At 43.3% G+C, this 18235-nt stretch overlaps 1 protein-coding gene across 4 annotated transcripts in view; it reads right to left on the reverse strand.

Moving 5' to 3' along the window:
• The window catches only part of Asap1 (ArfGAP with SH3 domain, ankyrin repeat and PH domain 1), a 308124-nt gene that overhangs the window by 34353 nt on the left and 255536 nt on the right, over positions 1-18235 (reverse strand). For all 4 annotated transcript variants that reach the window (XM_087898828.1, XM_087898826.1, XM_087898829.1 and 1 more), the window contains exons 15-24: positions 17435-17483; positions 11812-11975; positions 10928-11061; positions 9197-9288; positions 7448-7634; positions 7005-7090; positions 4215-4330; positions 4023-4090; positions 2186-2293; positions 35-257 (exon numbers count right to left, since the gene is read on the reverse strand). In XM_087898828.1, the coding sequence (XP_087754954.1) occupies positions 35-257; positions 2186-2293; positions 4023-4090; positions 4215-4330; positions 7005-7090; positions 7448-7634; positions 9197-9288; positions 10928-11061; positions 11812-11975; positions 17435-17483 (1227 nt within the window). The remainder of the gene's footprint in view (positions 1-34; positions 258-2185; positions 2294-4022; positions 4091-4214; positions 4331-7004; positions 7091-7447; positions 7635-9196; positions 9289-10927; positions 11062-11811; positions 11976-17434; positions 17484-18235) is intronic.

Below are 18235 nucleotides of genomic sequence, written 5' to 3' on the forward strand. Positions count from 1 at the left end.
AGGTCAAATCCACAAGCATTCCTTAAGCCCGTACCTTTCCCGGCATTCCTAGGTGGCAAAGGGGGAGCCTCAGTGGTGGGTGATGTGGGTGAGTCTGTAGAGACGAAGATCTGGTTGGTGAAGGCTCCATAGGAGAGCCGCTGCTTGTCCCGTGGAGTGCTGAACCCTGGCAGCGCCAGCTTGTCCTGTGGTGAGATGCTGGAGGAGTGGCAGAAGCTCTGGGGTCTGGGTGAGCGCTCCTTTTTGATGGGGCTTGGCTGGTACAGGAAACAACAGATGAGATGAGACTCAAGGACTGATCCTGAGGTGTCCAGAGGACCCTTGCAGAGTGGGTTAAGGGGTCACCTGGTTCCTGTGGCTCTCTGTGGGCATGCCAGCCATCAACACAGCTTCACAGCAATGACACAGTGAAGGGAAGACTTCATACTTCCTACATCTTCATCACTAACAGTCCCACCAATGAGTGTCAGTCAGGGACCAATAGGGCATACCAAAGTTACAGGTCAGGTCATGGTTATATTTAGCCTTCAACAAACACCCCCCTGCAAAGGATGTGCCTGCCTCATTTGAACAACATTCCCAGTAACCTATGATCTGTTACACAAGGTTCTTTGCCCTGTACAAACCTTTTACCATCACCTGTCTTCCACACTTGGCTTTGAGGTGCTACCCACATGCCAATGGCTCAAGCTCTAAATCCCACCCCACATTCTTGGGCTGCAAACCATTTCCAATCACTCACATAGTGTTTCACTAGCACCATCCAAATATAACTGTAGCAATTACACATCACCTGCATCTCCATGGAGACCTAAGAGACTCTCTTAACTCATTCCTCGCATGTGATCATTGCTCCCATTGTAGTAGAACAACCCTGATTCCTCTATTTCCCCATCTCACTGCTTTGGAGTAAAGGCTAGTGGGAAACTGAGTCCAGCTAATAAGCCTTTGCTGGTTTCTGACTGCTTAAGGAAACACAAAAGGTTGGGCCTCAAAAACCACTCCTGACCTTGCAGGGGACCTCCTTCCCTTCCTCCTGAGGATGTTTCTCACTCACAGCAAGAACTGATTTATCCTCCCTACTTTTCTTTGGTCAACGTCCACATCTCTCAGAAACCTGTGTCTAGTGTTACTTCCTTGATGAGATGGTCAGGGCTTACCAAGGCTGCAGATCTAGAGCTCAGGAATCCCCCAAACTCTTACTGTGACAGGTACATTATCATCTGAATTATCATGTCTCTCCTTTTGAAATGGGAGCTTTAGGACCTCTGGGTCTGAACATTCCTTACTTCCTGCGTGGCACACAGGAAATGTCTGGCACACACATGCTAAACATGGCTGAACTTTTGGAGGTACTTCAACACCACCAATGAGAGTCACAGGGACCTGGGCTTTAATCCTAGTGATGGTCTCTGTCAGCTAGAAAGCTTCAGAAAAGATGTCAAGTCCTCTTTGTGTCTACGTTTTCTCTGGGAATAATAACCACATCCCTGTGAGTTTCAGAAAAGACAGTCTGAGTTGCCTGAAAAATATTTAGTTCAACTTAGACCACATGTAAGTTCTTCATAAGTGACAGGAGTATTAGCTATTTATAAGGCTAATTCTATAACTTAACTAGGCTACAATGGTCTAGTTAAACAACAGTTTAGATATAGATCCCCTCCCCCACAAAGTTTCTCTATGTAGCCTTGGCTGTCCTGGAACTCACTCTGTAGACCAGGCTGGCTTTGAACTCAAAGAGATCCACCTGCCTCTACCTCCCAAGTGCTGGAATTAAAGGTGTGCCCCACCAATGCCTGGCAGATGTAGCTTTTAAAGGTGATTACAACTTAAATCAGTAGGATACGGACTACCCTCCAAAATGTCAGTGAGCCTCATCTAGTCAGTCGAAGAGCTGAAGAAAAAGTGACCACAGGTCCCTAAAGAGCAAGGAATTTGGCTTTCAGAACCTCTTCAGCCTCAACTCTGTCACATCACTACTGCTGGGACGTGCAGCCTGATTGCTGGCCGGTCCCTCAATTGCATGTGCCACTTCCTACTAATGACTATTTCTCATCTTTCTATTGGTTCTGTTGTCTAGCTGTGAGGTGGCACCCAGCAAGGACCAAATCAATGTATTTCTTAGACAGTGGCTCAGAAACTCTGGAAGGGCGCAGCACCCCCGGGCATGCACCCTCACACTCACTTTGTCATCTAGATCATCGTCACTTTCATCCATTTCGTCTTGCCGAAGATTCCACTCATACTCCACGTGGACATGTGGGTTGAACTTTCCAGATTTAGCCTGGGAAAGCTGGAAGGAACAGCAAATGCACACCAGTCACTGTAAATGCGCAAATACTCCAATATACAAGCACCCCCTCACTTGTTCCCAAAGGATCAATGACATGGCCCAGTGGGCCCCACTCTAACCAGACAAGTTGGGTGGCTGCATGACTGGCTCTGGGACTGTGAAGACCTATCCACTGGTGGAATCTTTCTGAGTCTGACTGCATGATTTTCTCCAAAAGCAAACGTTTCCTTACTGCAAAGATCCTCAGAACTTCAGATTCTGGATTGGGAAATAAAATCAAGAGGCATCAGGTTTATGAGAAAGAGTTGGAAGTTTGAGCCAATCTGTGGTTCTCCTCTAGTTCATGAAGTGTGAGTAGAGAAAATGGTCTCAAAGGACCTGTACCAAATACAGGGGCTGGAGAAATGGCTCTTGCTGTGCCTGCAGATAGCCTAGGTTTGGGTTTCAGCACCACAATGACCTGTAATTCTAGTTCTACATGATCCAAAGCCCTCTTCTGATCACTTCAGGCACCAGGCACACAAGTGGTACTTAGATATACATGTAGGAAAAACACTCACACACATAAATTAAAAATAAATAATCTTATGGGATAATAAGAATACAAACTACAGCCAGTGAGTGTGGAGCACGGCCTGGCACTAGGGAGACCGAGGAAGGTTAGAAGTCTGAAACTATCCTTCTCTTCTTCATTTCCTCCTTTCTCCTGCAGTCTCCCACAATGACTCAACCCCGTCCCCCCCAAAAAAAAACAAGAAAGAAACAAAAGTATCAAAAACAACAAAAGGTACAACTGATAGGCCTGGAATATGACACTCTGAAGAAATTTAAATTCAGTGGAATTTAATTTCTTTTCCTACCCTTTCTTTCCCATGTGCTAGGGCTGTAGCATCTGAAATGCAATTATTTTTCTTATTACAATGCCGTGCTATAAAGCTCAGGTTTGTCTTAAACTTGTGATCTTTGTACTTAGTTCCTACTTAAGCCTCCTAAGTGCTTGGATTATAGGCACACACCACTATTCCCAGGACACTAAGATAGACTTAGTTTTCACCTAAAGTCTTAAAAGGGTGGAAATTTGGGTATGGTCCTGAGAGGCAGGACATTTGGGAGGTGATGGGGATTAGATAAGATTATCAAGAAAGAGCCACTAATATTGGTGACTTTAGAAGAGGGACAAAGATCAGGCATCACAGGTACTCCCATGTCTCTCATGCATGATTAACTGTGAGAGGAAAAGGGCCACCATAGATGCAGCCCCTCTGCTCTGAACCATGGGTCCAAATAAACCTGTTTTCTTTACAGCTTGCCCAGTCTGTGATTTATGCTGCCAACAACAGAGAACAACAGCCGTAATACACTATGGCTAAGAGAACCACGCTTATGTGGAAGTACAGAATATTAGCCAAGAACTAGTGGGGTGAAAAAGCTGAGTGTGTACAGAAGGCTGGGAAGCAGAAGGGAGGATTTCCTGGCAAATACAAAGCATGGTCCTAATACTCAACCCCACCAAGCCGTTCATCTCCAGTGTGACAACTGCAGTTAGGAGACAAATCCATGGCTTCACCACCCTTTCAAATGCACCTCAATAGGTTTCTGTATTTTTTTTTTTTACCTAACATTCATAAATAAAAGGAATTTGTTTCATCTTTTCCCAATTTCAGTCTTTCAGAATAACATTTTAAAGGCTACTGATGTCTAACAAAGCTCCCATCTTAGTTTTGCTTACCAGATCTTCACACTGGGTAGCCTTGAGTCTCTTTGCTATATCCAAGGCAGTTTCTCCATTTTGGTTAACTGAAACAGTGAAAGAATAAAGTCAGTTAATTATCTAGGATACCATCCGAAGAAGCAAGGAACATCAAGTATGATGTATGTGCAGTCTCAGTCCTGGGGAACATCTGAGAACGGCCACACTCACCAATGTCCACGGTAGGCTTGCTCCTAAGCAGCAGCTTCAGACACTCTGGTTTGCCATACATGCTGCAGTAGTGCAGAACTGTATTCCCTACAGATGTCTGCTTATCCAGGTTCCCACTGAAAGAGCGCAATATTATTAGAAAAAGAGAGCTACTCAAGAACTGAAAAAAGTGTGAGCATCAGTCCTCTCTCACCTGTGAGGTGTATGCATGTTTAAAAGCACAAATAGTTCTAAGCTCTGTTTTCTGTTTTTTCCCCTAAACCTAGCAGATCATACATATACCTATGGACACACTATAAAGCAGGTCTCATAAAAGATTAATTATAATAATAAAATGGAGTAATAAAACACTACAGTGAATGCTATTTAAGAAGCATGAATTGTTTTTCTGGGATTTTCCATTTACTTCTATAGCCCATGTGTGATTAAGGGTAACAGAAACCTCAGAAAGGGGATCTGCATATAGACACAGATATACTCTAACACCTCTCTCTCTCTTTTCCCCTCTAAGATAGGGTCTCACAAAGCTGAGACTAGCTTTGAATGCCTATGTGGCTCAGGGTGGTTTTAAACTTCCGATGCTCCTGCTGTACCCGTATGTTGAGATGGTAAATGTGCACTATCATACTTGGCTTCTTCACATCGCTCCCCTTCCACCCTCCTCCGGTACTTAAGGCCTAGTGCATACCAGGCAAGCACTGTCAATTGAGCCATATCCTTAGCTATACCAGCATTTAGATATTTTCATGTTAGTGTGTATACGAAGGTCAGAAGAAAATTTGTGGGAATTGGTTCTCTCCTTCTACCATACAGGTCCTGAGGGAATGTCTATGGGACAGTTAATGATTAAGGACTGGTGTGGAAAGGCCAAGTCCACTTTGGGCGGTGCCACCGAGTTTTATAAGAAGGCAAGCTGAGTAAGTCATGAAAAGCAAGCCATTAAGCAGCATTTCTCTGTGGTTCTGGCCTCTGCTCCTGCTTGACTTCTTGTCCTGGCTTCCCTGGTGACGGGCTGTGATCAGGATAGGTAAATAAGCACGCTCCTCCCAGTCACCGTTAGTAATGTTTTACCACAGCGACAGAGAGCACGCTAGAGCATGCTGAGAGGTTACTTTGGCTGTTGTTTTGTTTTGTTTTTCCAGACAGCGTATCTTTAAACAGTCCTGTCCGTCCTGGAACTAGTTCTTCTAGACCAGGCCAACTTCAAACTCAGAGACCAGCCTGCCTCTGCCTCCCGAGTGCTGGGATTAAAGGTGAGCACCACCACCACCCGGCTAAATGAACATATTTATGTAAAACTCTGTGCTGGCACATGCCACCATACACATGTCAGCATGGTGATATCCTTACTCTGAAGGCCTGCCTCTGCCTTGGTGTGTGAGGGTAAGAGGAAGCTGTCGGACATCCTGGACTCTGCCACTCCCTGACCACTCTGTGGATGGCGCAGTGAGAGCCTTCTTTAAGAGACTATCATGTTATCAGGCTTGATGGCTGTGCCTTTAGGTGCTGTGTCGTCATCTTTCCAGTACTAATCATTTACTTCTTAATCTTTTTATTTCTCCCCCTTTCAAGTAAGGACCAAATATGGTCCTGTGTACTCCGGGCTGGCCTCAAACTTGTGGTTCTCTTGTTTTTGTCTCCCAAGAAGCTGGGACTACAGTTATGTGTCATTGAGCTTAATCCTATAACCATGTGCTAATAATACTAAACTTAAAGACCACATAAACAGAACATCTGTGATGTTTCTAACATTACATCTAATCTGTAAGATACAAACTAACAGTAACAGCACTGACTGTCTACTGTGGGACAGACACTCTTGATTGTTGCTTAGTTTTGCTTTTTTTAATTTTCTCTTGTTTTCTTTCATTCTTCTTCCTTTCCTTTCCTCTCCTCTTTCCTTTCCTTCCTCCCTCCCTCCCTTCCTCCCTTCCTTTTTCTGAGACAGGATTTCACTGTGTAGTCCTGGCTGCCTGGAACTCACTATATAAACTGGCTGGCCTTAAATGCAGAGATCTGCCTGTCTCTGCCTCCATGCCCAGCCTTCACTTAGCTTTTATACGTACTGCCTCATTTAGTCTTCACACCCACCTCACAAGGGACTGTCAGAGAGTAGCTTGTACCTTACAGATGAACATATAAGGCAAGGAGAGGCTGTGTTGCTCCCTTACCCAGCTTTACAGAACAGGGGTTGAGACAGGCAGTCTCTAGAGACAATACTCTTAGCCACTATGCTGTGTTAGCTCTTAAAAGGAAAGCTAGGCCTTTACCCAGTTAGGCTGTGTCCATGTACTATTCTTCCTACATGAGTTCAACTTTCCTATCTGACTGCTGTTTCCTGGATAAGTTCTGCTGTTTATAGAACAGCCTAGTAAGGGTTGGGCAGGGACAAACCTCCAGCGTACTTCACTTGAAGTAGCCACAGCAGCTTTACATCAAACCAAAGACAATGAAAACCCCTAAGTATGATTGATCTAAGCTGCTAAGTACTTTCTATTGATTAAGGCCACGGGTTGGCAGTATGCTATATGTGGCTTATAGCCTCTTTACATAAATAAAGATTTACTAATATACAGCTCCATTAACTCATTTGTAAATTGTGGTGTATGGTTGCTCTGACTGCAACGGCACAGATAAAAGGGCTGAAATTGAGCTCTCATGGCCTGTAGAAGGTATTTTAACCAGCTTACCACAGAGAACTCTTGTGAACTCTGGTATAGGTCCCACACAGGACTGGTTTTTGCTAGTAAAGCATTCTCAGTTCATTCAGACAAGAAAACAAAGTCATACCAGTTTTGTACAAGAAAATCAACCAGATGAAGAGATGTCTGGTCTGCGGTCCTGACGGCAAGGTGAAGGGCTGTCTCCCCGAGCTCCTGAAAAGAGAGGGTGGAGAGAAATGCAGTTATCAGGCCTCTAGCAGCTTCACTGTCAAGGAACCTGAAGCAATTATCAAGAGCATTTCCGTTCTCCAATTCTCTTAGACATGGTCAGCTAATGCACACGCATCTCATTAAAGATTGCCAGAAAAGTATGATCCCTCATTTAAACACATTTCTTCTTTCTTCTTTTTGCTGTTCTGAGGAAGGGTCTCAGCTGTGCAGTGCAGGGTGGGCCTCACACTTGTTTTTATCTCCCTGCTACTTCATTCCAAGTGCTGAGGTGAGAGAAGCATGCCACCACGACACGTTCATTTTCTACTTTTTAATCCTTGGGCTTCTCTGAGGCCTTACCTGCCCAGGTTCCAGCAGTGGCTCCATTAGCTCCACCCCTTCTGCATAGACTTGGATTAGTGCAAGTAAGTCTCTGGACTTGATGGCCTCAAGCAATTCATTCAGCTTTGCTGAGGAAGAGGCACAGGTCTTCCTGGAGAACCGGTGATCAACATACTTTGCGGTGATATATTCTTTTCGTACAGTCCTAAGAAAAACAAAACGGTCAGAGCATTTCTGCTTCAGAAGAGCATTTCTCCTTCCCCTTCCCTTAATTAGATGTGCTTCTTCTCAACAAACCAGGCTTTAGACCAAGTCCCAACATAGACAGAACAAGGGAATAGATATTGCTTATGTGTAGGTAATACATAGTGACAAAAGTAATGGGCACAAAGATCATGGCTGATTTCCACACAGAAAACATGCTATGAGTATTTTACATTAACAACATATGTGGAAAGATTTTAAAAGTTGAAACAAAAGTTCACAGAGCTTCATGAAAAAATATTTTCCTGCTCTAACCCCTATCTTTTAGGTGAGAAAACGGAAGCTCGGAAAGGTTGCCATTAAACCAACCCCACAAGCAAATATGGGAGTGGTACAAGGACAAGGATGAGTTGACTTCTCTGCAGAGGTTTCCTTTAGGAGTTGGAGCTGGGGACACCAGGCCCGAAGTCTGAGTGGCCGTGTGATATATATCCTTTGTGTGTTCACGGAGACTAAAGCAATCCTGGGAGACTGGGCTACCTCCCAACCCCAAGGCTGACAACAGGGCCGCAATAGCCCAGAGGTCCCTCAGAGCCTCAGTGGCCTATAGAGGAAGACTGAAATGGAAGTCCACTCACAGGAAAACAGATGAGAGCCAGGTAGAGAGAATTAGGGTCAGGTGACATTGCCCGAAACCCCAGAAGCCTTCTGTCAATCCCTTGAGTGTCCCAATTATACAAGCTAATTAGTAAAAAAAGAGAGATGAAGTTTGGGTTCAAATGCTACCTTCTAGAGTGTGCTAGCTGTGCGACACTGGGGAAAGTATTTAAATTTTATGAGGTTCAGGTTTTTATCATTTGAAATGGAGACATCTACTCACTGGCACATTAAAGATCTACATGCTGATTTTGAATTTACATGTATGCCTGAGTTTATATGCATCATGTGCTTGCATGCAGGTTTCTGAGAACAGAAGAGGGTACTGAATCTCCTGGAAATGGATTTACACACAGCTATTAGCAGCTTGGTGTGGATTCAGTGGGCACTTAACGTCTGTGCCACACTTCACACAACTATGATTCATTAACCACCCATTGGGCAGTGTCTGCCTTCTGGTATTGAGGGTGAGGCTATATGCAGTTTGCTTTCCTGTCTCCTCAGCACAGAATGAGCACACTGTAAGCATGTGCCACTGATGCCAAGAGGCCTTCTGGGAGACTTAACTTCATGATTTCAGACTGAATGTGCTCTGTAAAAATTTTAATACTTGTGTGAATTTGGTATCCATGGAAGCTTTGATCAAATATTTAGACTGGTGTCCTTTCTTCCTTCATAGAGCCTCCCCAACCAGTGAGCAAGATTAATCTGTCTTCCTAGTTATCCACAGCACTCAGGGGCTAAGAAGAAGCTTGCTACTCCAGAAACATGCTTCAAAATACCTTCATAGCTTTTTCTTGATAATGGGGAAGATACTGTAACCATTAACTAGTTCTTTCTTTTCTTTTTGGTGGGGGAGGGGAGGAGGATAGAATATTGAAGAATTCGTATATTCAAAATACTTACATATCACTTGAAGGGGTGGGCTTTGGTGAAGGGCTGGGTAAATTTGCTTCCATAATATCATTAAAACTATTATTTCCTACATTCTTGGCCAGCTGTAATATAAACATACAGAACACAGTAAACTCTCTACCACTGGTTAATAGACTCCTACTATTTGCTTTCAAGATTTTTGTCTATGTGTTTTTCCTTCATCTGACTCTGAGTATATAAACTATTCCTTTTTCTGATTAGCAGAAATTTCCTGAGCACCTGTCACATGCCAGGCACCTATTCTCAGAGGTGCCCAGAATCTGGTGGGGTCAAGACAATCAACAATGTCTACAGATATTATGTGATGAATGTTCGAAGGGAACAAGACTTAATCCCCCACATAAAGTTCCTGAGATCAGACGGACTTCCGCATGGGAGCCTAAATTTATGAACAATTGAACAATAGCTTTTCACATAATAAGGCAGAAAAGAAAGTAGATTATTCCCTTCCTGGGTAGAGATTAGGGTGCTGTGGGTACCCACAAGACATTTTGCTTCCGGACTCAGGATTGTTCCAAGAAAATGTTTGTGTCCTTTAGAAGGGCCTTTTGTCATATGCACAATTCTGAGATTCATGCAAAGCTCAAGAGACATCCATACAAATAGCCTTTGGGTAGAGAAGTCATGGGTTTCTTGTTCAGTGAGTATTTAACACTTGGACTTCTCATCTCTGGTGGAAGATTAGCTCTCACGTCTGTAAGCAAAGGGCTGTCATGGCACCGTTTCTATACTGAAGGAGAATGTGTCCCAGGGCTCATTGTGACCGAGACTGTTTTCTGTAAAGTGAAACTGAAAGTACGATTTCCTACTTCCTAAATGAATAAGTTCATACAACACAAGAAAGTTATCATCCAGGAGCTGCTCGGATGGCAAGAGCTGCAGTGGAGTGGCTACCTGCCCTGCCTTTTTGGTGCTCCTACGCAGATAAGCCTTGTGCCGAGCTGGGTCTACTGCTCTCCTGAGCTCCAGTTCATCTATATCCTCAAGAGAGACCTTTCATCTCAGTTCAGTTTCACTTAAACAAATTTCATTCTTAGTCTTTCACACTAGGGTTAAATTATCCATAGCAAGGACCCTGGTCACAGGCTTTAATGGGGGTGCCACCTGTCCTTTCATTACAATTTTCAGTGTATCGCAAGGACCAGAGGAACTACACAAAGATTTCAAATTTGATGAGAAACTAAAATGAAAAACGCATTTAAGCATTCATAGCCTTCATATTTTTTAAGTTATAAAGCAATTTATTCCCTCAGTAGCTATTTAAGTTAGGCTAAGGAGTAGTTGGTTTTGTGACACTAGGTAACAGGTCATATGTAACTTTACAAATATGCAGTAGCAAAGATTAAACTGGGAAAAGCTTTTGTTGTTAGTTTTAATAATATAAGCCACTAAGTATACTGCACACATGCTTTAATTGCCATCGTAGTGAACTGAACGAAAACTAATCCCTAATGGAAGAAAGCAACCTGGAAGAAGCCCTTCCTGAGGTGACAAGTCCACCATTGACTACTTTTTTTCTTAAAAAGAAAACAGAAATAAACAGTAAACATTATATATCACAAAAATTAAATCCTAAGTGTTCAGGCAAATCCATTACATTTGATAATTATTTGTAACCATTAGAAAAAACATCCTTAAGGGGAGTATGTTAATATGTTTTAGACAATGAACTTTTCTTCAAAAGCACAGGGCAGAACTTACCAAGAGTTCAGAAGTTCCTAATTTGTCTAGTTCCAAAGACTGAATGCGAGAAATGTGAACCCCCATTTCCCTATGGATTCCGGAACATTCTATACAGGTCAAAATACCCAAGTTGGTTGAAAGCCATGTGGGTTCTGTGGAAAACATTTTATGAAACAAGACATGTCATTCAGAGTGCTGGCTGCGGGGGAACTCACAGCATCAACCTTGGGAAGAATCAGCACAAGGGAAAGGTTAAATGTGGAATCGGGTACTTGTGTTTTGACCTTAAGCAAATCACGTTCATGCCCACATGGGGTCTCATCTCTAGGAGGAAGTCACTCATATCTGACACATGCTCTGTGAGGACAGCGTGGTAGAAAATGTGGAATACCTAGCAAATCCTAGTGTACTGAGTTCCCGTGCCAATGCCCTATTTTCTGAAAACAGGAGCCCAAGGAGTGGGGATGCCTCCTTGGTACAGAGATCAGGAAAGGCTTCACAGGGGATGGGGAAGTCTGTATCACATGCCAGGCCATTTCAAGCAGAGTTTTATCAAGTGCATATAGAGGGAGGGCTTTCCTGATCTCAGCCTGCAGCTAAGACCAAGAATGACCTTGCATTAAGCACTATTTTGGCTGGAGTGGCAGACTTGGGACTTATAACATCAACACCATGTTCTGTCCTCATTTATTTAGTGACCATGAGGCACATGTACAGAGAGGAACAATGGTGGTAACCATCTTGGTGAACAGGTTGTGAATTATCCCTGTTGGGAACCTGTGCTGTGTGTATGGCTAAGTTGGCCTACAAACTATAAGGAATTTGAACAAAACCGCCTCAATGAAGACTACATAGAAAGAGAAAGGATGTTGAACTAGATAGTCTGTGCACAGGGCAAATACCTGATGAGCCGCAGTCACAGCAAATGTCGTTTCCTGGGAGCCTCTGTACATCTTCAATGATGGCTTTGGTCAGATCCTCCAGACTGTTCTCCCCTGTGCTCTGCTCACCACGGAAGGCCATGGTTAGGGCCTCTTCTTTGCTATTCGTTAGAACTGATATCCACCTGTGGTCAAGATACCGGAGAACGTAGCCTTCATAAGGGCACGACCACCACTGTCTTTCTCCACTGAAAGCCTACCTTCAAGAGGCACTTTCACACCCCGCCCCTCAAAAAAAGACAGCAATAAAGTGAGAAGAAATGGAAAACTAAATTGGAGGAAAAGCAATGGTTAGGATTGTTTGAACACATGTGAGGTCCTAGATTCAATCATAAAAACCACAAAATTTAAATCACAAAAAATTAAACACAAGGGGCTGGAGAGATGGCTCAGAGGTTAAGAGCACTGTCTGTTCTTCCAGAGGTCCTGAATTCAATTCCCAGCAACCACATGGTGGCTCACAACCATCTATAATGAGATCTGGTGCCCTCTTCTGGTGTGCAGGCATGCTAACAGACAGAACACTGTACACAAAATAAAATCTAAAAAAATTAAACACATATGATTATAGAAGTAAAATAGTGGAAAGTAACATACAGGACAAGTGAGAGAGATGGCTGGCGTAGATGACACACAGATAGATAGATGCAGAGAGTGCCAGAGTGGACGACAGAGGGTATTGTAACCGAGGACCTGCATGAATACACAGGTGCTATTGCTCTTATGTGGGCAGAATGAAGGGGTGATTGATTGACAAGGATTCATAGAAAGCACAAGCAAGGATGATAAGAAATGGTGACTGGTGAAAAGTATTTAATATAGAAGGAGTCTGCTCTCTGGCAGCCTATAGCTGCAAGGACATTTAACAGTGAAAATGAAGGGTGTACTAACAGCTGCCATGAAAGGAGCACAGTAACTTGGAAGCATGACACACAATTTGAAGAATGCAGCTATGGGAGTTAAATCTGAAACAACCTCCAAAGGCTCCCATTTGAACACTTGCTCTTTTGACGGTGCTGCTGTTCAGGGAGATGGGGGAAGCTTTAAGACACCAGCTCTAGACATCATAAGCGGGTCACTCAGGCCTTGAAGGTGATATCTGGCTTGGGTTTTGGGTGGAGTGTACCCTCTCCCCTTCTCTTTCTCTCTTTCTGCTTCCTGATCTGTAAAGACACAACCTGCTCCCACTTCCATAAACATCATGTCCTTTCTGCTATGATGAACTCTTCTTCTGACCAGAAGCCAGCGATGGGAAAAGTAACAGAACAACACCAGACAGGACTAGCAGTGAGATCTTCATGCACTGAACAAACCCTGTTACCAAGCTCTGTGTAAAATGAGAAAGCCCAACAAGGAAAGCATAAAACGTACATTTCCAAATGCTTCTTAATGACACACTTGTTTATTGTTTTGTTTTCTTATGTGTGTGGAGGAAGCCGGCTCTCTCCTTCCACCGTGTGGGTCCTGGAAGTAGAACTCAGGCTGTCAGGCTTAGCAGCAGGTACCTTTACTACTGAGCCATCTAGCTGGCTCCATCAAGAAAAAAAAAATTTATGACATAGGAGAAACTTTCAGAATATGTGTTGTGAAATAAAGCTGAAAAACTTTTTTTAAAGACATAAAACAAACTTACATATATGTATCAATTATACATTTATGAGTTTTAGAAAAAGTTAAAAAATATTAACCAAAAGTGCTCTTCTTTTGGAAAAACCAAGAGGAGGGTTACACAGTTATGTCCCTTTTCTGTAATTTTACAAAGATAAAATAAGTTTGTATTAGCTAGGTGGTGGTGGTGCATGCCTTAATCCTAGTACTTTGGAGGCAGAGGCAGGTGGATATCTGAGTTTGAGGTCATTCTGGTCTATTGAATGAGTTCTAGGACAGCCAAAGCTGCATAGAGAAACCCTGTCTTACCCAACCCCCCTCAAAACCTAAAAAACCCACCACAACCACCAAAAACAAACAAAAAACCTTGTATTATTTTAGTTAATGAGAAAAAAGCCCCAAATTTACTCTTCAAAAAGAAAACAAACAAAAATAAGGCCAACTCATTGATTTTTTACACTTACAACACAGACAGGCTAAGGATTGCTCTTCATAATATGTTCAAGCCTGAGACCACTGTAATGATGACATACAGGGTGACAGAATATGAACCAAAGTACTACTTACAAAATCCATGGAGCGAATGCAACAGCAAGAGATTTAAAAGCTTCACCAGGCTGCTAGGTGATATGTTTGCAAGTCACGCACTTGGCTCTAGGTGGCGCTCGACTTCAGTTTGTTTTGAGAACTAACCCTAGCATCTTATTTCTATGATGACACAGAAAGCAAGCTTGGGAGTGGGTGGGGCATCCAATACTCTTTAAATTACTTAGCATTTGTTCTTTTAGTTCTATTAATCTCAAGTTAGAAATCAGAGATTGCATTTTTAAAAAAATTTAGAAAATTATTTTAAATTGTTGTGTGTACAAGCACGTGCAGGTGCCTAAGGAGCTCAGAGGCATCAGATCCCCTGGATCTGGAGTTACAGGTGGTTTTGAGCCACAAAATGTGCTGTGGATTGCACTGTAGTCCTCTGGGAGAGCAGTACGTGCTCTTAAACCCTGAGCCACTTTTCTAGCCCAATTCAAGAAACCTGTTTCAGCAGGTCAACGCAGCCCTTCACTCTGGACCCTCACTTGGTCCTCACTCTGAACACAGGCTTGGTTTGGCTTTCCTTGCTGTGACGCCTGGATACCCGATGTGGATCAGTATCTCTTAGGCACTCGATTCGCAGATTTTAAAAACAGAATCCTCCCAGAGCCTCTACCTTACAGGTTAAAATACCTCAAGGTAGGAAGCCAGAGAATTTGTGACTTATCCAAGGTCTTAAGTTGGACTGGGCCACAACACAATCTACACTTTCAGAGTACCCATTAGGCCATACATGTCTCTTTACCATGGACTCATGATTTTTAAAAAAGTTTGTCCTGATAACCAGAAAATGTGTATTTAAGGACAATTAATTTTCAAAAGAAATAATTCAAATTTGGTAGAAGAGAATAGAATAACTCTGTTTCAAAAGGGCCACGAATCTAGTGACAGTGTGTGACAAGATCTCACATGTCCCAGGCTGACCTCAAAGTAGCCAAGGATGACTTTGAACTTTTCACCCTTCTGCTTTCACCTCCCAAACTGATCACAGGCATGCACCAGTGGGTCTGTCTATGCCATGCTGGGGTCGAAGCCTGGGCTCTGTGAATGCTAGGCAAGCATTTCTGAGTTGCATCTCCAGGCCATGTCAAAGCAGTGGCTCTCAACATTCCCAATGCTGTGACCCTTTAATACAGTTTCTCACGCTGTAGTGACCCTCAACCATAAAATTATTTTTGTTTCTACTTCATAATTGTAATTTTGCTACTGTTATGAATTCTAATGCAAATATCTGATATGCAGGATATTTGATATGTGATCCTGTAAAGGGTCATTCGGCATCCCCATAGGTTGAGAGTCACTGTTTTACCGGGCAGACAGAAACATAAAACAGTAATAAATGATACAAGCTACAAAACTCAGTTTGAGTTTTTAAGCTAAAAAACAAACTGCCACATTCCAGTAAGGCTGTATGTTTTATTTCACTCTCCAAGTGTTGTGATATATGTAACCCCTACCTACTCAAGATCCTCTGGGTGAGAAACTGAGGTCAGATCATGTGTCTGAAGAACCAAAGCCACTTAGACAGCAGAGTCTGGACTAGCATGCCCGCTATTACCTGCCCCTTCCCCGGTGAGAAGAAATCTTTAATTTCACTGAACAGTTCACATGAGAAAGGAAGTCAGTGTTGCTATGTAAACCTGGAGGTAAATGAAGAGGGAAAAAGAAAGCCCATCTTCTCTTTCAGAATATCCAAGAAGATTCAAAGTACAAAATAGCCAGTAACATCAAGAGGGACTGAAGGGTCAAGTGGTGGTAGTACATGCTTTTAATCCCAGGACTCAGGAGGCAGAGGCAGGTAGACCTCTGAGTTCAAAGTCAGTCGGGTTTACAGAGTGAGTTTCAGGACAGCCAGGGCTACACAGAGAAACCCTGTCTTAAAACAAACAAACAACCCAAAGACTGATGGGAACCTTTTACTATGAGTTCCACACCCCACAGGCAGGAAACCTGCACCTAACAAGACCTAAGATATGGAAGGTTTGCGTTTGAGCTAAGAGAAAAGGATAAAGGAGGGAGGAGGTTCCTTCCCTGCTTCTGAGTTCTCATTTGTCTTCTGCTTAGGACTTTGAGGACCAGGGAAGGGAAAATTAGGAAAAAGTAAGTCTGGGTATTGTCTGGTTAAAATGCTCACTTCCTGAGACTGTGAACATGGGCACTGGACCACTGTATACTTGCTTAACAAGGCACCTCTCTGAATCTGGAGTGGGTTGGGGGACAGCTTTCCTGGCATTTTCCTTTCTCATTCTCAGTCCCTCCAGCCAGGCAGCTCTATGCCACAATATCAAGTCATCGATTCCCTCCAGTGAGTAGGCTCAGGCCAGGGTTACCTGTCTGTAGAAAGTTATTTTTCAGCAGCGCCCTAAGAATCCAAGGTGTGTGCCCCAAGTATGAATGTCCCCTGTACACAGGCCTCTTCTTGGTCCCTGAGCTGAGAGCCAGCACCATGTTATGTGGCCTGTCTCATCCCTAGGGCAGGGCTCTGTCTGCTTTAATCATATTCTCACAATTCTTTGCAGCTGGCTGGCCTTCATGAACTCCTCTGTTCTTTCTCCCAACTCAACCTCCTTTTGGTCCATTTCTTGTTCTCTTTAAGATTCCTATCATTGTCTGAGATTGGGAAAATTAAAATACTCCAGAGAAAAGAAGCATGGGAAGAGGAGAGGTAAGCGAAACACATGGCTCTAAACAAAACTCTGTGGATCCATGGAGTTAAGGAAGAGAAACAACAATGACGTTGTCACTGATAAGACAATGAGTTTCGGTAGTTCATGAAACTTGGTCCAAATTACTTACAAGAAATAAAGTTGTAAACACGTCAAAAATGGCTTAATTGACTGCTTTCACACCAATGGAAATAGCTGAGAACACAACAAACTGCCATTTGAACTCCAAGCAGGCTACCAGAGGGGAAAAGGAGTGTAGCCAACTCTTCCCACTGCACCAGGTTCCCTCTGACTGTGCCACGCTTGACCATCAAGAGGACACTGCCAGTGCCTTCCATTAGAGCCAGCCTCTTCTGCTTCTCTCACAGGAACAACTAAGCATCCAGGTAGTACCCAAGAACATCTCAAATGGCTCCCATTTGTGACCAAACATCAAGCAAGACACCTAATGCAGGATGCTCTCAAAGAGCTCAGGGATCTATCTCTACATGGCTGTGCATGGATGTGGACCAGAGATGTGAAGAAGCAAGAGGTAAAGAAAGGGAACAACAATCCCAGTGATACTGAGGCTGGGGCTGAATATCCCTGGTGGGCAGGACAGATGGAGAGAAGAGGAAAGTGTGAAGATCCACAGGCAGAAAAGAAGTGTAACAAGTCACCAGGGCAGTTAATAACTCTTTAACTTCAAACCATTGCACCATTATTTTGAAAGTACTTACGCTACATAATCCTGCTCATCTTCTGCCTGAAAGTGGTACGTTCTATTATCTAAAACACAAAAATATAACATCTCAGAAAGCATAATATTGACAGGCATGCATAAGGCAGTTTTATAGTTCCTGCAAAAAAATAAACTAAGAACTTAGTATTTTTTTTTATACCATTATGTATTAGTAGCTTAACAATTCACTTTACTAATATTATTTTTCTTAAGTACAAAGGACTAAAATAAATGGTCATAAAATATCAAGCACACAGTAGGCATTTTTTTGAGACAGTCTTGCTCTGTACAGCACAGGCCAGTCTTGAATTTATTTCTTGACTAAGTCTCATTTGTCCTGAGACTGCAGGCATGGCTAAGCACACCTGGCTGAGATGCTTCTTTGAAAGACAAATTGAAGACAGGGCAGGTCCTATCTGACCCATAGGGTTTCAGTGGCAAATTGACACAAGTCGGTACTTCTGCCAGAAAGGAGTCCCCGCTCCCCCGACAGTCCAACTGCTGCAGGAACTTAGGTTGCACTCTTGGCCCAGAAGGGGATGCTGTCTAGCTGAATCAGGATTCATGGAAGACAGGTTCGCCCTCTGCCTTTCAGGAAGGCCTAACACATACAGTAGACAGGGAAGTCAATTTTTAAAAAGTGGGATGGCTCTAGTGCTTCAACATATTTCACTCTGGCAACACAGAACAATTCCTTTGTGACTGCTCCAGGCAGGAACTCCCACTCAGCACCCTTAGAGAACAAGGTGCACTTGAGAGTGTCCTTACTGTTGGGTGACCAGGCCCAAGTCACCTAGCT

This window comes from Myodes glareolus, chromosome 19 (genome assembly GCF_982192425.1).
Source record: "Myodes glareolus chromosome 19, mMyoGla1.1, whole genome shotgun sequence".
NCBI classification, from domain to species: domain Eukaryota; kingdom Metazoa; phylum Chordata; class Mammalia; order Rodentia; family Cricetidae; genus Myodes; species Myodes glareolus.